Here is an 18155-nt window from a genome sequence, read left to right as displayed (position 1 = left end):
ATTTGAATTTGGGGGAAAAGAAAAAGTGAAAATTAAAAAATTACTGAACTTTGGATAAACATTTTTTTCATAGTAAGAAATGTTATTTTTTTTTTCTTTCTGAGGTTAAGAAAGGAGGTGATGAAGAACCTGATGTTTTTGGTTTTGGTTTTTCTTTTTCTCCAACTATATATTTTTGGTAGACATTATTGCAGTTCTCTCCCCATTTGGGGATATAGGAGAATTCTATTTCCTCAGTCCCTTCAAGTTAGGTGTGACCTTGTGACTAGCTTTAGCTGCAAATGTGAGCAGAAATGACCAAGGTCACTTATGGATGGATGTATTTAATTGCTGGATCTCTAATCTCTTACCTTTTCTTTCCCTGTCTTGGTGAGCATGGATGAATGTGGAGAAGTATAACATCAGTGTAGTATAAAATGCAGAACCAGCTCATGAGGGTGCTGCCCTGAAGAGCCATTTGGGCCTACAGTGGAGGGCATGTGAGCTAGAAATGAACTCTTGTTCTGTTAAGTCAGTGAGATTTAGGGCTTGTTTCCCACCATAGATTACTTAGCTTATCCTGACTGCTGCCATCTCTATTTCAGACAGTATTGACTTCCTCCCTGCCATGATAAATGAGATCATAGGCATTCTCCCTCTTGCCTTTCTTTTTCTAGATTTTGGTTAGTTACAGTTATTTTCATACAGTCAAGGTATATAATATTTATATTAATTCTATAATCTAGCCTTGATTTTGAGTAGTTATATTATTATTTTCATATAATTAAGATATATAACATTATGTTCTGTTCACGTGTTTAAAATTAGCTTTATATTTAAATAAACTCAATGTCCAGTAATGATTTTTTTTACTGTGACTTTCCTATTACTGATATCGAGAAGCTGGTCAAAGGCATTAGGGGAACCTATCTGGTGGAGGAGCATTCCACTCCAGAAAGAAAAGATATTTTATCATTTGCGTTGCTTAGAATTGTTGGTACAGGGTGATAGGAAAAACAGACTGAGTTTTAGTATTTTTGTTTCTGTTTTTAAAATTCTCTATAAACAATGCATTCTTTATCGCCTGCATCTGAAGCAAACCATTTCCCCTGCCCACCCTGATCTTTTTATTTTAGTCATGGCACTGACCACTAGATGGTCAAGACTTTTAAAGGAGGACTCAGAATGGTAAATTCTTGAGCTGTTTTCACAATCAAGAATATCTACTGATTACTTTTGTAAATCATCTTGGCTAGGAATAATATTTAGAGATTATACTTTATCCCCCTGAGAATTTTAGAGGAATTGCATCATTATCTTTTGAATTTAAAGTACTGTTGAAAAATTTAACTGACTTTCTCCTCCTTATAGTCAACTTATTTTTTTTTTGCTTAAAGAATCATTTTTTGGAACTGGAAATTCAATTATTTAGCCAGAATATGTCTCACAGTTGATTATTCTGTATAATTTTTTTTTTTCTAAAAGAGAGTGCGTTCTTTCAGCTTAGAGATTCTGAAGCTTATTCATTTTAGAGATATTTTCTTGTATTAGATTTTTGAGTACTTTGAGCTGAAGTTTTCTACTTCATTATTAACCTTTGAATGGACTGTATTTTTCTCTCCTCTATATCTATTATAATTTTTCTCTGCTTTAAATTCTGCCTTTTATCTCTGATAACTTCAAGCCTTTCAAAATAATTTTATTTCGAATCATGTAAGTTCTGTTTCTTGGTGTTTTCTGATTTATTTATTGATTTCACAATGCTCTTCTTTTGCCCCTAAATTTATCATTTTAGTATGACAAGCTTCTTTTTAAAAATTTATTTATTCGATTATCTCATTGTTAACCTTTTGTTTTACAATAGTCATATTTCTGTTATGCTCTTAAATTGTTCTGTGACAACATACTTTCCTTGATTCTTTGGGAATCATGCATTTTTTTTGTCGGTTTTGTTCCACATAGTGTTCCCTTTAAGTCACTTGTGACTAGTGACTTAGAACAAATAATGTTTCTCAGTTGCTGTGCCATTTCATTCCATCTTGCTCATGTTTGGGCAGCTCTATTCAGCTTCTGGTGCTCTGATACACTGAGTGGTGTCTCGTCGACACCCTTCTGGCTCCTGTTTGTGGCTACTCAAGGGCTGGATATTTCCTGTTCTGTCCACTCTCTTCAGCTTAAAGGGCACATGCCCATGGAGGAGTCGGGGAAGAGGAGTGAGTGTGGCTGGATAAGCTCATTTTATGTGTGGGCCACATTGTAACACCTGTGCCCTGTAAAAGGTCTTGTCACTTCTGTCTGGGAGTGCCCACTTCGTTGTTCACATTTGTGATATCCCCATCACTCCATGTAGCAGTCACCATCCCCAATCTACTAAAGTCAGAAGAGAAAATGTCATAAGAAAACCCACTTAATTAATTATTCCTCTCCAGATTTGAGGATATCAGAGTGGAGTTTCATCGAAGACTGATACAGCTCCAGGGAGGTAGGAACTGGAGGGTGATTCTGCCATCTTTTTTCGATGGCTTCTTTTTCTTACCTTTTGTTCATTTTCATGGTATTGTGGGGATGGAGCCTCTGAGATCAGTCCTCACTGCCATTTTTACCCAGAAGCCATCTTGGAGTCTGTCTGTGTTTCTAACTTTCTTCAATTTAAACTTGGATTTGTGAGAGAGGAGTTCATTGCCACTGAATTCAGTACGGAAAGTAGGTAGCTGCCTACCTTTAACCTCAACAAATTTTGCTGTTATAGTCTCCATTTTTTATTTTCTACCCATGCCTAGGTTATGCTAGATAATTTTTTTGGTTTTTAAATGCTAAGAAAACTAAAAGTGAGAGCACTTGGTAACACTCTGGGCATACAGAAAAGAGCTATGTTATAATTATAATAGATTATTTATTTTAATTTGTTCATTTACCTAATAATATTCATTTATGTAGTGAGTGCCTAATATGTGCTAGGGACTATTTTTGGTACCCGGGGTACATTATCGAACAAAACTGACAAAGCTTTCCCCTGTGAGTAGCTTAGATTCTAGCAGGGATGGAATGAATGTGTGGAGTAGGAGCAGTCATCAACAACAAATATAGCATGTTCATAAAATAGATAATAAATATGTTAGAAGGTGATATGTGGATAAGGGGGATTACAGAGTGGAATGAGAGTTGTGATTGAGAATAGGGCAATCAGAGGGGGCCCCACCGAGAAGTCATATTTAATGGAGGGAGTTAGCAGAAGACTGTTCCAGGGAGAGGAACCAGCTAGTGCAAGGCCCTTAGGTTCCAGGCTGGCTGGTGTTTTCAAGAAGCAAGCTGAATGGCAAACCGATAGAGTTGTGTCAGGTCCATAAGAATATGTGAGAAAAATGAAGGGCCCAGCAACGTGAACTTAAAAACAATTTTATACTGGTTCGAAACATTTACTGTGTCAGCAGTCGCATCACTGTTTTTTGCAAAATGGAAGGATAGATTTCCATGAGTGATTTTCATAAGGCAGAAACAAACAAGCAAAAAACCATTACAAAAACACCAAAAGTCTTTGTTTTATCTTAGAACACATGTAGGAAAAAGTGAGACTACAATAAATGAATAATTGTTGATAATGAGAAGTCGAAAAACATAAGATCTATAGAAAATGAAATTGCTTTTAAAAAAGATAGTATAACATGTTATATCTAAATGAAGCCTTGGAAGTCATCTGGCTTTACCTTTTACAAATGAGAAACCAATCAAAGAGGCTAAATGACTAGCTAGTGGCAGGTTCAAATTTAGATAGTATCCAGGCCTGCTCGTTCTTAGCCCAGAGCTGTGTCCACCCTACCTCCTACCTTTTAATTCAGTGTGAACTCAATTATTGCTAACAATTTTGTTGTTGACCTTTTATGGACTTGATAGTCAAATCAAGTTTTCCATTACAGTAAATATGATTTACATGTATTTTGCAACATGACCTTGTTATTTGGAGTAGGCTGTCACTTCATCATCTTGGAAATCACTTTTAGAAAGACCAAACAGTTTATTTCTGCACCTCTCGGTGAGGATCAGATTGTTCTCTGTGATTATCTAACAGAACAAGGGGTTCTAATTGGTTTTCTTTTCAGGGTGCTTTTCTTTCATTTCTAGGCAGCCAGTCTCTGAGTCAAAGGGATTTCTCTGCCAGCCATTGCACTCAGGGACCAAAGTTAACATGTGGGCCCTGGGAGGTGGAGAGTCAGTTTAGCTCTCTCAGCCTGGCAGCCACTCCCCCCCGCATTTCCTTTCCTCCTATAACCAACAGTTCTGTTGGCTAGACAGTCTTTTGTGTGTGTGTGTTTGTAAATGGCATTGTTTTGGACATATATTTTAAATTTTTCATTGATGTAGATTTCATTTTTTTTCTTACATTTTTGATATAGTCCATCCTTTCTAACTCTGCCTGGCATTCCCTATGTGCTCCTTCATATTTATTCATCTATTCCCCTAGTAGTGAGCTCTTAGATTGTTTCCAGCTCTTTTCTTTGAATTGTGTTACCTGTTATAAACAACCTCATATATGACCCCTCATGGATCTATATGAGAATTTTTCTGGGATATATAAACCCCAGACAGGATTACTGAGTTATAAAATAAATGTATATTTGCTAACACAAATAATGTAACTATGCACAAACAACCTTATACACGCCCCTCATGGGTCTTTTTTCAGATTTTTCTTGGGTACATAAACCCAGGAACAAGATTGTAAACTGTATTCAATTTTACCCATGCTGCCAGCTTCTTCTCTAGAATGGATGCCCAGGCTTCATTCCCGCCAGCAGTGAATAAAGTTCCTTACATTTCCACATTTCAGCCCAAACTTGGTATTGTATAGATTTCTATGAACATTAAGCGATTTATCATTTTGGGTAAATGCCTAAATTTGAGAGTATCTTCTTATGCTTGCCTTTGCATTTCCTTTCATCTGAGTTGCCTGCCCATGCCCTTCTCCCTCCTGTGGAGGTCGTTACCTTTTCCCGTGGGTTTCACAGGTACCTTATACAGTCTAAATAGTGTTAACACCTATTTTTACTAATTTTGCTCTGTCAACTTGGATCACAGTCTCCTTTGCTGAGCAGAAATATTTAATTTTGATGTAAAAAATACATCTTTTGGGTATGAATTTAAAGTCACTTCCCACTGCAGGTTACAAAGATACTCCTACAATGTCTTCCATTAACTTTATATTTTCGCCTTTATATGTGGGCCTTTATCCACGTGGAATCCGTTATTGTTTATGGCGTGATCTGAAAGCCCAGTTTTGTTCTTATTTATATAATTAAGTAGTTTTCCCCAGTTTGGAGAAAGTCTCTCCTTTCCCCATCATGAAATTTTAATTATTACAAGAATTATTATGTTATAATAATGTCATCCTACTCAACCCAAGAATGACTCTCCATTTATTATTATTTCACTTTATGTGTTCTAATAAAGGTTTACATTTTTTCCCATAGAGCTCTTTTATGATCTTTGCATAATTTAATTTCTAGATACCTTTTGATTTTCATTGCTTATTTTATTTTTCCTTATATCTTATAGTTGATATTGCTAGAACATAGAAATGCTATTTTACTTACTTTTTGTTTTAAGTTGATCTTTTTTATCTGGAAATTTTGTTCAACCCTCCTATTTGTTTTAGTGGATTATCTACTGATCCTGGGTTTTTTTCTATGTATTAGATCATATAGTCTGGATATAGTATTAGTTTCATCTCTTCTCTTCAAATGCTTATACCTAATTTCTTTTTCATTCTTTATAATATTGGTCAGGATTTCCCTCCACTGCTGTGTTCAACAGTAATGGTGGTAATGGATATTCTTATCTTGTTCTCATTCTTAAAGTGAATACATTTTAAAGTTCTCCATTAAATAAAATGCTTATGGAAGGCTTTTACAATCTTTGCCAAGTTAAAAATGTTCCCCATATTCCTAATTTTTAAAGAAATCTTTTTAAAAAATTATAAATAGTTGTTAAATTGTATCAAATTCTTTTTTGCATTGTTTAAGATAATGACCTTTCTCTTTAGGCTATTGCTATGTTGAATTAATTGATAAATTTTTATAATGTTAAAATTATTGTAATCTTGGCATAAATTCTACTTGTTCACCATCTATTATTTTAAATAGGTTTTTTTTACACAATTCATTAATATTTAGAATTTTTGCATCAAAATGCGTAACCAAATGAACCTGTAATTTTCTTTGTATGTTCTTTGTCCTATTTGGAATAAAAAGTATAGTAGCCTAATACAATAGACTATAAAGTTTTTGTTTTTTCTATTTTCTGGAAAAACTTAAATAAGATAGAAAATTAAATGTCCCATGAACATTTGGTTGAGCTCACCTGTAAAACCATCTGGGCCTAGGGCTCTTTAGCAAGAGTGGGCTTTGATTGCCATGTTACTTTGGTTTGTTCAAGTTTTCCATTCCTTTCTGCATTTTATATATTCTCAATTTTGACATTTTAGATATTCTCAGTAAGGTATCACTTCATCTAGATTTTTAAAATTTATTGGTACACTTATGAGTGCTCATAGATTACTGCTCAGCAAATTTTCACTTCTCCTTACCTGTGAGATTTAATTCTCTGTCCTATTATTCCTGGATTTGGCCCCATATTCTACTTGTTCAATGGAACATTGGTGGATTTGACCTGAGCAGAAGCCTTAAATGTTAGCCTTTCACTCCTAAAAAATGGCTTCACTAGAAGGGAAAAATCTCTTAGCTTAACTTTGTTTGAGGGTCGAGCAAACCGGAAGCATGTGACTCTTCCATCAGTGACGTGGCTCGCTGCAGCAGTGAGTTAGGGAGGCTCATATATTACCAGACTTTCCAAAGGAATGTGTATAGTTTTTTAAAGTGCTACCCCATGTCCAACTGAGTCACTTAGAAAAAATGTGTATGTGAATTCTCCAGTTAACATCTCCAGCTATATCATAGAATAACAGAAGTTCAAAAGGAGTTTTATAGTTATAAAAACCTTTCTGTTTTTCTAGACCCCTGACTGCAGAGTCAGATTTATCCGACTCTCCTAGCAGCTATTTACATGTCCGTTGTGCCTCTCCTTAACTCCATGGTCTTCAGTCTCTGAACTGTGCTCTTGAACCCTGTACGGGTCCTCTCCTCAGGTCACCATTAAAGGTAGCCACATTTCATAGGATACAGGACACTGGGCCTGTGGACTCTCCTTCACTCAGAGAACCCACCCCAGCCAACACGGATGAGGGAGTGCTGTCCACACGGAGATTTGTTGGGTGATTCAGAAACTTGATTTGGAGGAACTTTTTGTTTTAAAAATATAGTCAGTTACTGAAAAAGTATACATTGTCTTCCATTTTGTGCTCAGCAAGGGGTTAAGAGTTGGAAAAGGAGGGCACACAAGTAGAAGTGTCCGCCCATAAGGAGCTTGGGAGACAGCAATATCATATAAGAAACAGAAAAGTTGTGTGAGTCTTTAGACCTGACTCTAAATGCAGCAGGAACTGGAAAGCAGGCTTTTAGGTTTGAGGCAAGAGCAGCTATTGATAAGTATGAATGAAGGAAGAAGATATAGTTGGAGAAGGAGAGGGGAACACTATGCAGCTTTCATTCATGTAGTAACTACAAAGATGGGGGACTAGAGGGGCAGGAAGGTAAATAGGTAGATGGGGGATTTGTAGAGTGGGAATGTTCATCTCTTCAAATGGATCCTTGGCTTCACTGTGACAGATGGGTTTGTCAGAGAATGTTGATCCTTTTGAAACATGTGAGTTTCAACTTCAGTGAGAATGTGATTAAAGGGTTGCATGACAGAATTAGGGTCTATATAAGGGAGAACATTTTGTCAATATCGAAAGCATTTAACTGCCTGCTTAGGATTTCAAAACCTAGGTTAGATATTCTTGTGTCACAGTATCTGGTGGTTCCTAACCAGGCGTATCACTGCCTCACCGGGACATGTGTGCTCAGGCTGGGCTGAGGGATGTTACTACCACGTCAGAGGTGCACGTCTCTAATGCTCAAGTCTCTGCGATGCTCTGGGGACAGCCCCGCACAATGGAGTGTCCTGCCTGAAACGCCACTGGTGCCCTTGTCGAGAAACACTGGGCTTCCCAAACTTCGGTCATTTGGGTTCTACTTATATAATTTTTACCATATCTTCGTACCACCTGTGCCACTAATTTAATGCTTTTATTTAAACTTACTTTTTATTTCAAAATTTGCTTTTCCTTTTATTTACTATTTTGTCATTGGATATCTGCTTTTCATTTACTTTTTACTTATCTTTCTCCTTGCAATCATGAGTCTGAAATGCTATTTATGCTTTTCTAGTTGTGTTAAAATAGATGCGTGACTCTTCTGATACAGAATGTTCATCCATGTACCTAACACCTGACATTATCTTGCACACCACTCGTGGTATGCACATCAAGCTTCGAGAAACAGTGGCCAGATGGCCACAGCGGATTAATTTATCACTTGACCTGGTTTTACGCAATATTTTCTAGGGAGTTAACACTAAAGTCTTAGGACTCCCTTTTTAAGTTACTTCATATTCAGCAGAATTCACACGCTAGAAGGGCCTCATAAAGATGCTTTTCCAGATAGAAGACAAAAGGCACACACAGCTGTTACTGTCCCTTTATGTGTATAAGCTCTCCTTGCAAGGGCCCGGTTTGCTTTTGGCTGGGTGTGCTTCTGTGCCAGTTATCTTTGCTCCAGCCTGTGTCAGACTCTTGGCCATCTCCCAGTTATGTGGAAGTATTCACCAGGAATATGTGACCCTGAAAGTGTGGAAGAATGAGAGCAAATACTGTCTTCACTTCCAATAGTTGGCTAAAAGCATATGTTGCATTAATAGTTGGCCGGTAGTCAGAATGATGACAGAGTGTAGCAGAATCACAGATGCTCTCTCCCCAACACCCAATGAGCTGAACCGAAAAGCAGTTAAAACAAAAACATTTGTCAGCAGCAACCAGACAAACAAAAAAACGGATCACAGCTTTAGGCCATGTACTTTGAAAAGTGGCAAGCAATGAAGAAAATACCCCACCCTGACCCCTCAGAAGCAATACTGGGAAAGGAAGGCCAGGAGATAAAATCCTGAGGATTCATACTAATACCGATAAGTTTGGAAAGAAGCTGGCTGAAGTGGTGAGTAGACAGCCTCCGTAAATGTCAGGAATCACCCAAAGCAGAGGCAGGAAGGCAATCCAGAGCAGGCCATCTCCCAGTGTCTGTGCCGAGTTACAGGAGGGAGACCATAGCAGTGAGCGCACCTTGGCTCGGCAGAGCACAGTCTGGTATGATATTTGATCAGCTTCCAAAAGAGAGGGCAGAGCGGAGGACCCCCAGCAAAGGCAGGGCTGCTGAATCCTAGTTGTCCTCCGTGGCAGAGCACTGCACAGAAAGCAACAGCCTACATTGCATTGTAGCTCAGGAGAGAAGGATAACTGGTCTCTTACAAAGTGAGCAGTGTGTCAAGGATACATCAGCTTACTATAAGAGAGCAAACAGAAGTTTTGGACAGACGTAATCACATTAAGTATACGCAAGATGAAGATAGGTGTCATGACAACTATGTGAAAATGCTACAGCAGCGGAATAAAAGAAGAGAACATGGCTTGCAAAAAACAAACATATAACCAACCTGGTCCGAGAGAAAACACAGTCCAAGAAAACTCAACCTCACAAGTGTTTCATGCTGTAGAAGAGCTCGGTAAAATTTCAGTAGAAATAAAAACTCAATGTAATTATGATAAAATGAGATTCTTTAAACATTGTAATTGTGATAAAATATACATAGCATAAAATTTGCCATTTTTTTCTATTTTTAAGTGTACAGTTCAGTGTATTATGTACGTTTACATTACTGTACAACCAACCTCCACAACTCTTTTCATCTTGTAAAACTGAAACTCTGTGCCCATTAAAAGTTGTCCCCAATCTTTTTGGCACCAGGGACTGGTTCTCCTGTGAGATCCTAATGCCTGATGATCTGAGGTGGAGCTGAGAGGTGATGCTAGTGCTGGGGAGCAGCCGCAAATACAGATGAAGCTTCACTCGCTCACCTGCCACTCACTTTCTGCTGTGCAGGCCTGGTTCCTAACAGGCCACGGACCGGTAATGGTCTGTGATCAGGGGTTGGGGACCCCTGCATTAAACAATTTCCCTTTTCTTCCTCTCCCGGCCCCTGCAACCATCATTCTTCTTTCTATTTCAAAGAATTCGACTACTCTGATACCTCATATGAGTGGAATCATAGAGTATTTGTCCTTTTGTGACTGGCTTATTTCACTTAGCATAATGTCTACAAGATTCATACATGTGGTAGCGTGGGTCAGAATTTTTTTTCCTTTTTAAGGCCACATAATATTCTAATGTATAGTATACGATGTTTTGTTGATACATTCATCCCTTGGTAGACATTTGGACTGCTTCCACTTTTTGGCTCTTAGGAACAATGCAGCTATGAACGTGCATATACAAATCTCTTTGAATCATTGCTTTCAGTTCTTTCAGGTATATAACCCAGAAGCAGAATTGGTGGATCATATGATAGATAATTCCATTTTTAATTTAACCGCCATAATGTTTTTTACAGCAGCTGTATCATTTACATTCCCACCAACAGTGCACAAAGGTTCCAATTTCTCCACATCTTCACAATACTTATTTTCTCATGTTTGTTTTTTTTAATAATTTCTCTGATTTTTCAATTATAGTTGACATGTTAGTTTCAGTTGTACAATATAGTGATTAGACAGTTACATAACTTATGAAGTGATCACCCCAAAAAGTCTAGTACCGATTTGATACCATACCTAGTTATTACAATATTATTGACTCTATTCCCTATGCTGTACTTTACATCCCCCTGACTGTTTTTATAACTGCTAATCTGCACATCTTAATCCCGTCCCCATTTTTATCCATCCTCTCAACCCCTGTTCCATCTGGCGACCATTAAAATATCCTCTGTGTCTATGAGTTTCCCTCTGTTTTGTTTGTTCATTTATTTTGTTTTTTAGAAGTGAAATCATATGAGATTTGTCTTTCTCTGTCTGGCTTATTTCACTTACCATAATACCCTCTAGGTCCATCCATGTCAATGCAAATGGCAAGATTTTATTCTTTTTAATGGCTGAGTAATATTTCATTGTATATGTGTACCACCTCTTTTTTTATTCATTTGTCTATCAGTGGACATTTAGGTTGCTTCCATATCTTGGCTATTATACATAATGCTACAAAGAACATAGGGATGCATATGTCTTTTCAAATTAGTGTTTTGGGTTTCTTCAGATAAATACCCAGAAGTTGATTTCCTGGGTCCGTCTTTGTCTCTTGTTATATTTGTTATATTTAATTATTGTTTTAAAGTCTATTTTGTCTGATGTAGGTATTGCTACCCCAGCTTTTTTTTTCTTTTATTTCTATTTGCATGAAATATCTCTTTTCATTCCTTTACTTTCAGCCTGTATCTTTCAATCCGAAGTAGGTCTCTTGTAGGTAGCATATGTATGGATTTTGTTTTCTACTCCATTCAGCCATCCTATGTGTTTTGATTAGAGCATTTAATCCATTTACATTTAAAGTAATTATTGATAAGTATGTAGTCATTGCTATTTTATTATTCATATTTTGATCTTCTCACTCTATTCTTTTTAAAGAAGTCCCTTTAACATTTCTTATAATACTAATCTGATGGTGATGAACTCCTTTAGTTTTTTCTTGTCTGGCGAGCTCTTTATTTCTGCTTTGATTCTAAATGATAGCTTTGTTGAGTAATCTTGGTCGTAGTTCCTTACTTTACATCACTTTGAATATACATGATAACCCCTTGTAGTCTGCAAAGTTTCTGTTGAGAAGTTGGCTGACAGTCTTATGGAAGCTCCCTTGTAAGTAACTAGATGCTTCTCTCTTGCTGCATTTAAGATTCTCTCTTCGTCTTTACCTTTGGCACTTTAATTATGATGTGTCTTGGTGTGAGCCTCTTGGAGTTCATCTTCTTTGGGACTGCATTTCTACTGGATTCCTTTGTCAGGTTAAGGAAGTTTTCAGTCATTATACCTTTCAATTCCTTGCTGTCTCTCTTCTTGTGGTACCCCTACGATGTGGATGTCGGTACGCTTGATGTTGTCTCAGAGGTCCCTTAAACTATCCTTATTTTTTTTAATTCTTTTTTCTTTATGCTTTTCTGATTGGGTGTTTTGACCCTCAGACTTATGAGGAATGGCTGTGACTATGGATGTTGTGCGGGGGCCAACCCCACGTTGCAGGATTCGCTTTATTAGGGCTCTGGCTATCGCTGAGTCCACCATTTGGATGTGTCATTTGTGGAGCTAATTGGATGGTGCTCTTGTGTAGTCTGAAGCCAACCACTGGGTATGTTGGTTCTGGGGTCTTTTGGGAGGGGCTCTGATGTGGGCCAGGGTCAGCCACTGCAAGTGCCTATGCCTAGTCCAGGGCCAACTAGTAGTAGTTACAAAGTGATCTGCAAACGGTTGCCACTTGTGCTGTGCTTAGAGGCACCTGGGAGAGGCTAAGCTCTGAACTGAGGCCAGCTGCCACTAGTGCCTGGCTTGGGTCATGCTGAGGCCAGACGCTGCTTGTTTTTGGTTTGTGAACCTTTGAGAGATTTTAGGAAAGTCCACAGTACAAGCTTGTGCAGGCCATTTTTATGGAAAAGCTATTGGAAGCAGCTTGGGCAGACCTGTGATTTGGGTGGGGCAAGGTCTCAGGGAATCACCAGGGCAGGGCAAATGGTGTTAGCCAAGTTGGTGGAGATTCAGACTATTGCCCACCTGTACCTGCAGGCTGTGTGGTAGAAGGGCTCAACAAAGAAACTACAGTGTCTACCAGCATTGCTTTCTGGGAGAAAGCTGCCCCTCCTGCCCTCACCCCAAAGCCAGACAATTCAGTTTCTGTCCTTATGTCCCTGGCACTTTTCAAGCTGCTGCCCCAGTGGTGGAGCTCAGAGCAAGTGAGTTCGGAGTTCGTCAGTGCATAAGTCCACATGTGGGCCCTTTAAGAGGAACACCTGGGGCTCCAGCAGCCCTCTGTCTCATTCAGCCACAATCCCCCACCAGTTTTCACAGCCAGATGTGGGACTGCTTCTTGCTGGCACTGAAACCATGGGCTTGGAAGCCTGATGTGAAGCTGGGACCCCTTGCATCTCAGGGGGAACCTCTGCAGCCAAGATATCCCTCACATTTCTTAACCACCACACTGTGGTTGTGGGACCAGTCTGTTTCATGTATTCACCCCTCCTACTAGTCTCAACATGGCTTCTTTATATTCTTAGTTTATAGAACTCCTGTTCAGCTAGTCTTTGGCCAGTTCACAATGATGATCATATTATTGTTTAGTTGTAATTTTGATGTGGTCCTGGGAGGAGGTGAGCATAGTGTTTACTTACTCTGTCATTTTAACCAGAAGTCAACTTTCTGTTTTGTTTTTTGTTTTTTTTGTATTCGTAGTAGCCATCCTAATGCATGTGAGGTGGAATGGGATTTTTAAGAGATAGATTGAAGAGCCAAGACAAGAAATTGAGAACAAAAATACAGTACAATATTTGAACCAAAGAAAAATAAAATAAAAACAGAACAAAGGTAACTGAAAATCAAATGAGTGGCATGAGGAAAGGGCATGAGAGGATCATAGAGAGTTAAAGCAATAGGAGAAAATGCTGTGGAGGATAGGCAAAACCATACAGCAGATGAAGCAGAAAAAGAATGCAAAGGTATGACACAGGAAGATTTTTTTGAAAGGAAGAACTAAATCTTTGGTCAGAAGGTCATGACACATGCCTGGAAAAGCAGATAGATTACCAAGCTATACCCTGGTCTAAAGTTTTGGTACTATAGACTCCAGACAGAAAAAGCAAATCATACAAAATAGGATGATTGAGTTGGTATCAGAATTCTCCATACCAATATTCTCTACCATGAAATATAAGCAAGGTCTATGAACTTATAAGAGGAATAAAAGTATTTAAATGATATGAAATTATATTCATAATTTAAAAGTATATTAAAATAATGTAATATAAAATTGTTTTTAAAGACTTAAAGCAAAATAGCAGACTCAAGAATGGAAACGCCATGATTAAAAAAAGTAATAACAAAATACACTAGTGAACATTTAAACCATTATAATGTAGTTTTAAGACTAAACAACGGTTGGGAGGATTATTATTACAGAAGCATGTCAACGATATGCACCTGGCAAAATAGAAATGATATAGGCAACAATTCAGGAGGTGTGAGGAAAGGGAAAGGAAATATAAAATGTTCGTTGTAGAATATTAATATAAGGACACACAGTTTACTTCTTAAATTTTCATAAAGTTTTTTTTCCCAGCATTAAATCGCATGTGTGTATGTGTGTATGTTTCAAGTATTTAACCGCAGGTCAGAAAGCCATTTAGTTTTACTTATTTTTCTTCTGTTATACATGAACAAAATTAAATAACTCTTAGATAAAGCTATTATATTATTCTTATAACAGTATGTGTTCATAAAGTCATGTTCAAAATGGTGTATTGGATTTGTTTTCTCTTTTGTACTTCTTTGTGTTGCTTGAATTTTTTTAACGAGCCCATATTTTTATAGAAATCATAAATCATTACTATTAATATAAAATATTGGTCAGTAGTATCATCATTATGCTAATTGCTTCTTAGTCATTTAAAAAAATTTACAATCTTGACAAACACCAGAGAAAGTCCTTGACAATAATTTTACACTCATGTCTTAGGCATTAGCAACTGCCTCGAGGCCAAAGGCACGTGCAGTGGAACACATCGGCTATTCTAATAGGACGCCTTTAGCCTTCTTATTGAATTCATAAATCAAAACAGTAAGCTGGTGAGTGTGAAGTGGGACTGACCTGAATTCCTGTGATGCTGGCGACAGAAAGTGTAGTGCAGTGTGCTATCGTACAGATGTCTGAAGCAGGAATGTGAAGACCTCACTTCTAGTCCTGGCCTAACCAGTAACCAGCACCATAATTTAGGATATTTGGAGTCCTTCTTAATCCTTGCACTTTGCTGTAGTGAATTTCTTTCTCTCCCTTGAACATGCCATGTTATTCTGCCTCGGGGCTCTTGCACATGCGTAGGGTGTTCTTTCTGCATAGGGTGCACTCTCTTCCCGTCCCTTCACAGGGCTCCTTCTCCTGTTCAGAGCTGAGCTTTAGCCTCCTTCCTCTGAAGACCTTCTGCATAACTGATGGCACTCTCATTGTATTTGCTGGGGACATATATAATCACTTACTCAAGTTCGGGCTTCCTCAAAAAAACGGCTTCCAGGAGACTGGAATCCAGGTTTGGGCTGCGAGGTCAGGTTCCCTCATTGCCCCTCCTCAGCACATGCTTTCTCTTCCTCCGCTGGGTTTTGCCAGGACGGTAACTCTCCTCTTGTGGCCTGTGCTGGAGCATTGAACTTGTCTGTCCTCTCTACCTGCTACCTCATGGCTTCTAAGTTTTCCTTTCCTCAGTGGGCCTCTTAGTTCCTCTTTCTTTTAGAAACTGCAACTTTTCTTGGTAATATTCAGGTTTATCAGGAGAGAGTAGCTGTTCTGTTTAGCATGTTACCCTCCAGCACTAGCCATTCCTACAGGAGAGTGTCACCCCTGCACCCACAGACTAGTGCCAGAGGGAACTGGGACCCAAATTCCCCAGAACCCTTTCCTGGCCTCTCTGGGAAAAGAGATGGAAGTGAAGAAAGCACGTTACAAAGCAGTATGTACAATGTAATTTTAAATGTATGTTTTATATATAAAAAACTGAAAGGAAATAGATACAATTGTTATAAGTTGGTTTCTCTGATGGGGTTTCTACTCATTTTTTTCTTGCCTTCAAATTTTCTATAATAAACATTTTTATAGATGCTGACTGGTATTTCTTAAGCCCCTATATATGGCTTCATACTGAGTAGCGCCCCAAGAAGACTAGGAAACGTCGGCCCCTGACATTTGGAAGTGTATGTCATTCTCCCTTCAGTTTTTAGTCTGTGCTTGTCGGAAGTTTTTGCTTGCTCTTTTCACCTTGGTGCCTTTCTCCTCCCCAGATAACTGGATGACTGGAATCCCCCAGCACATTCTCAACAGCTCCCCGTCAGACCAGCAGATTAACCAGCTGGCCCAGAGGCTGGGCCCAGAGTGGGAGCCCATGGTGCTGTCTCTGGGACTATCCCAGACAGATATCTACCGCTGTAAGGCCAACCACCCCCACAACGTGCAGTCGCAGATGGTGGAGGCCTTCATCCGCTGGAGACAACGCTATGGGAAGGAGGCCACATTCCAGAGCTTGCACAGGGTCCTCCAGGCCATGGAGGTGGACCCCTCAGTGCTCCAGAATATGATGGAATGATGATGCCTCCATCACCCCACGGGGGAGTGCATCCCTAAGTCATATGTGCCCAGGGCAGGTAGTGCCTTGGTGAGTGAGTGAGTGTGTGTGTGTGTGTGTGTGTGTGTGTGTGTGAATATTTCCTTATTAATGATCCTCAGATGAAAGGAGAAAATAGAATTTCCAGTCAACATTACCTGAAAGGCCAGATTACTCAGATCTTCCACATTGGCCTGACACTTCATTGTTTTCAATTGCTAGAAGATTGAACTGTTTTGAATGCTCAGGTTTTAATTGTGTGGTTGTCTTTTAATAGATTGGTAAATCATACTGACTCAAAAAAAAAATTCTGTATTATCACATTACATGCAGGTGTCCAATACATAAAAAAATCTACTTTTATGTTTCCTGGGAACTGAACTATGGACTTTGCTCTTAATAATGATGATGATAATAAAAATGAATTACTATATGTAATGTGGCCCTTTCATGAGAAAGTATTGTTTGTTTGTTTTTCTCATTCTTGTATTGAACAGATTAAGGGTATAAAATTACAGTAGTTGTTTCTGTGGAACAGAATTGATAGTACAGGAAAATGGTTACTTTCTTCAGGCAGGGTGTCTGCGTCAAATTCAAGACACTAAAGCTCCCTGCAAAGACCAGTTCAAGTCCCAGCGTGTACCTGAGCCATTCATCTTTAAAGAATTGCTTAAGAAAATCCTGGGCCACTTATTTAAAGCGTTTAGTTAGTCTGGGGGACCAGAAGGGGTTTGGTCTTTCCGTTGAAGCCCTAATGATTGAAGTGTTATGCTCTTAAGGAGTATAATTTAGTCTTCTGTTCTTTTATTAATAACACATGGTATTTGCCACATGCCTTACTGTTTTCAAGGCTTTTCATGTTTGTGATCTCATTTGGACCTCACAAAAATCCTGTGAAGTATTTGGCAAGGGAGGAGAGCCTCCTTCTATAGCAAGATGAAGTGGCTCGCCTTGGTGAATGAGCTCGAATGTGTGCTTTGGGGCACTGCTCCGGTGTGCCCTTTCCAACTGCTCCTCGCTGCTTTTCCTCCACCCTCTTAAATGCTCATTGAAGAAGTTTGAGTCCTGTGCCCTCTTCCTGTTAGAGGTATTGTGTTGGATAAGTTACTTCACTTCTCTAAGCCACTCAGTTCCTCATTTGTAGAATCACCACCTCCAAGATAAAAGGAATAGTGTCTGCCTACAGTTTATCTAGTTCTCAGCCGTAGTCACCTCTTGGGAAACGGCCACTGTTAAGTTGTTGCTGTGACGTGGCTGAACCCGAGTGCAGTTCACAGACAAAGCTGAATAGTGGCTGAAGCTGAGGGCACTGTGCTGTTACCATGCTTCTGGCTAAGCTTTAAAATGTGACATGATTTTATTAACTCTACAATGGTTTCAATCAAGAAAGGGACAGGTGAATGCTCCCAGTTTGTGATCTGACCTTCTGAATAATCAGAGAATCTATTTCCTAATTCTAACTTAACTCAAGATTTATCAAAGGGGAAAAAAAGTATACTTTTTAATTCTCTCATTTCAAGGTCAAGTATACAGAATGATAGAATCGAACACGAAGTGAGTGGTCAAAAAAACAATGCCAGTGGGGTGTCAATAACACCTTTTCAGATTTTTTTAAAAAGTAAGTTATTTCACAATTCAACAAACAGTTCAGAAGGATGGTCTACTGGCCTCGTCACTTCAATTTTCTATTTCGTAGCCCAGCCATTAATTCATTATCTTGTAAAATTCTCATACTTTTGGCCCCAGCACTGCATCCAGTGATAGACTCCACTTCTATAACATCTTTAATAGAC

General features: G+C 38.7%; 1 protein-coding gene across 5 annotated transcripts in view; it reads left to right on the top strand.

The window, feature by feature from the left end:
• The window catches only part of CRADD (CASP2 and RIPK1 domain containing adaptor with death domain), a 181372-nt gene extending 164561 nt beyond the window's left edge, over positions 1 to 16811 (top strand). For 4 of the 5 annotated variants that reach the window (XM_016157605.2, XM_016157603.2, XM_016157607.2 and 1 more), the window contains one exon: positions 16043 to 16811. In XM_016157605.2, coding sequence (XP_016013091.2) covers positions 16043 to 16344 — 302 coding nt within the window. In that variant the 3' untranslated portion in view covers positions 16345 to 16811. The remainder of the gene's footprint in view (positions 1 to 16042) is intronic. The other variant, XR_004955889.1, reaches the window with a different exon arrangement.
• Positions 16812 to 18155: the final 1344 nt, after the last annotated feature.

This window comes from Rousettus aegyptiacus, unplaced genomic scaffold (genome assembly GCF_014176215.1).
Source record: "Rousettus aegyptiacus isolate mRouAeg1 unplaced genomic scaffold, mRouAeg1.p scaffold_m13_p_2, whole genome shotgun sequence".
Taxonomy (NCBI): Eukaryota; Metazoa; Chordata; class Mammalia; order Chiroptera; family Pteropodidae; genus Rousettus; species Rousettus aegyptiacus.
This window is presented reverse-complemented; position numbering and strand designations above follow the sequence as displayed.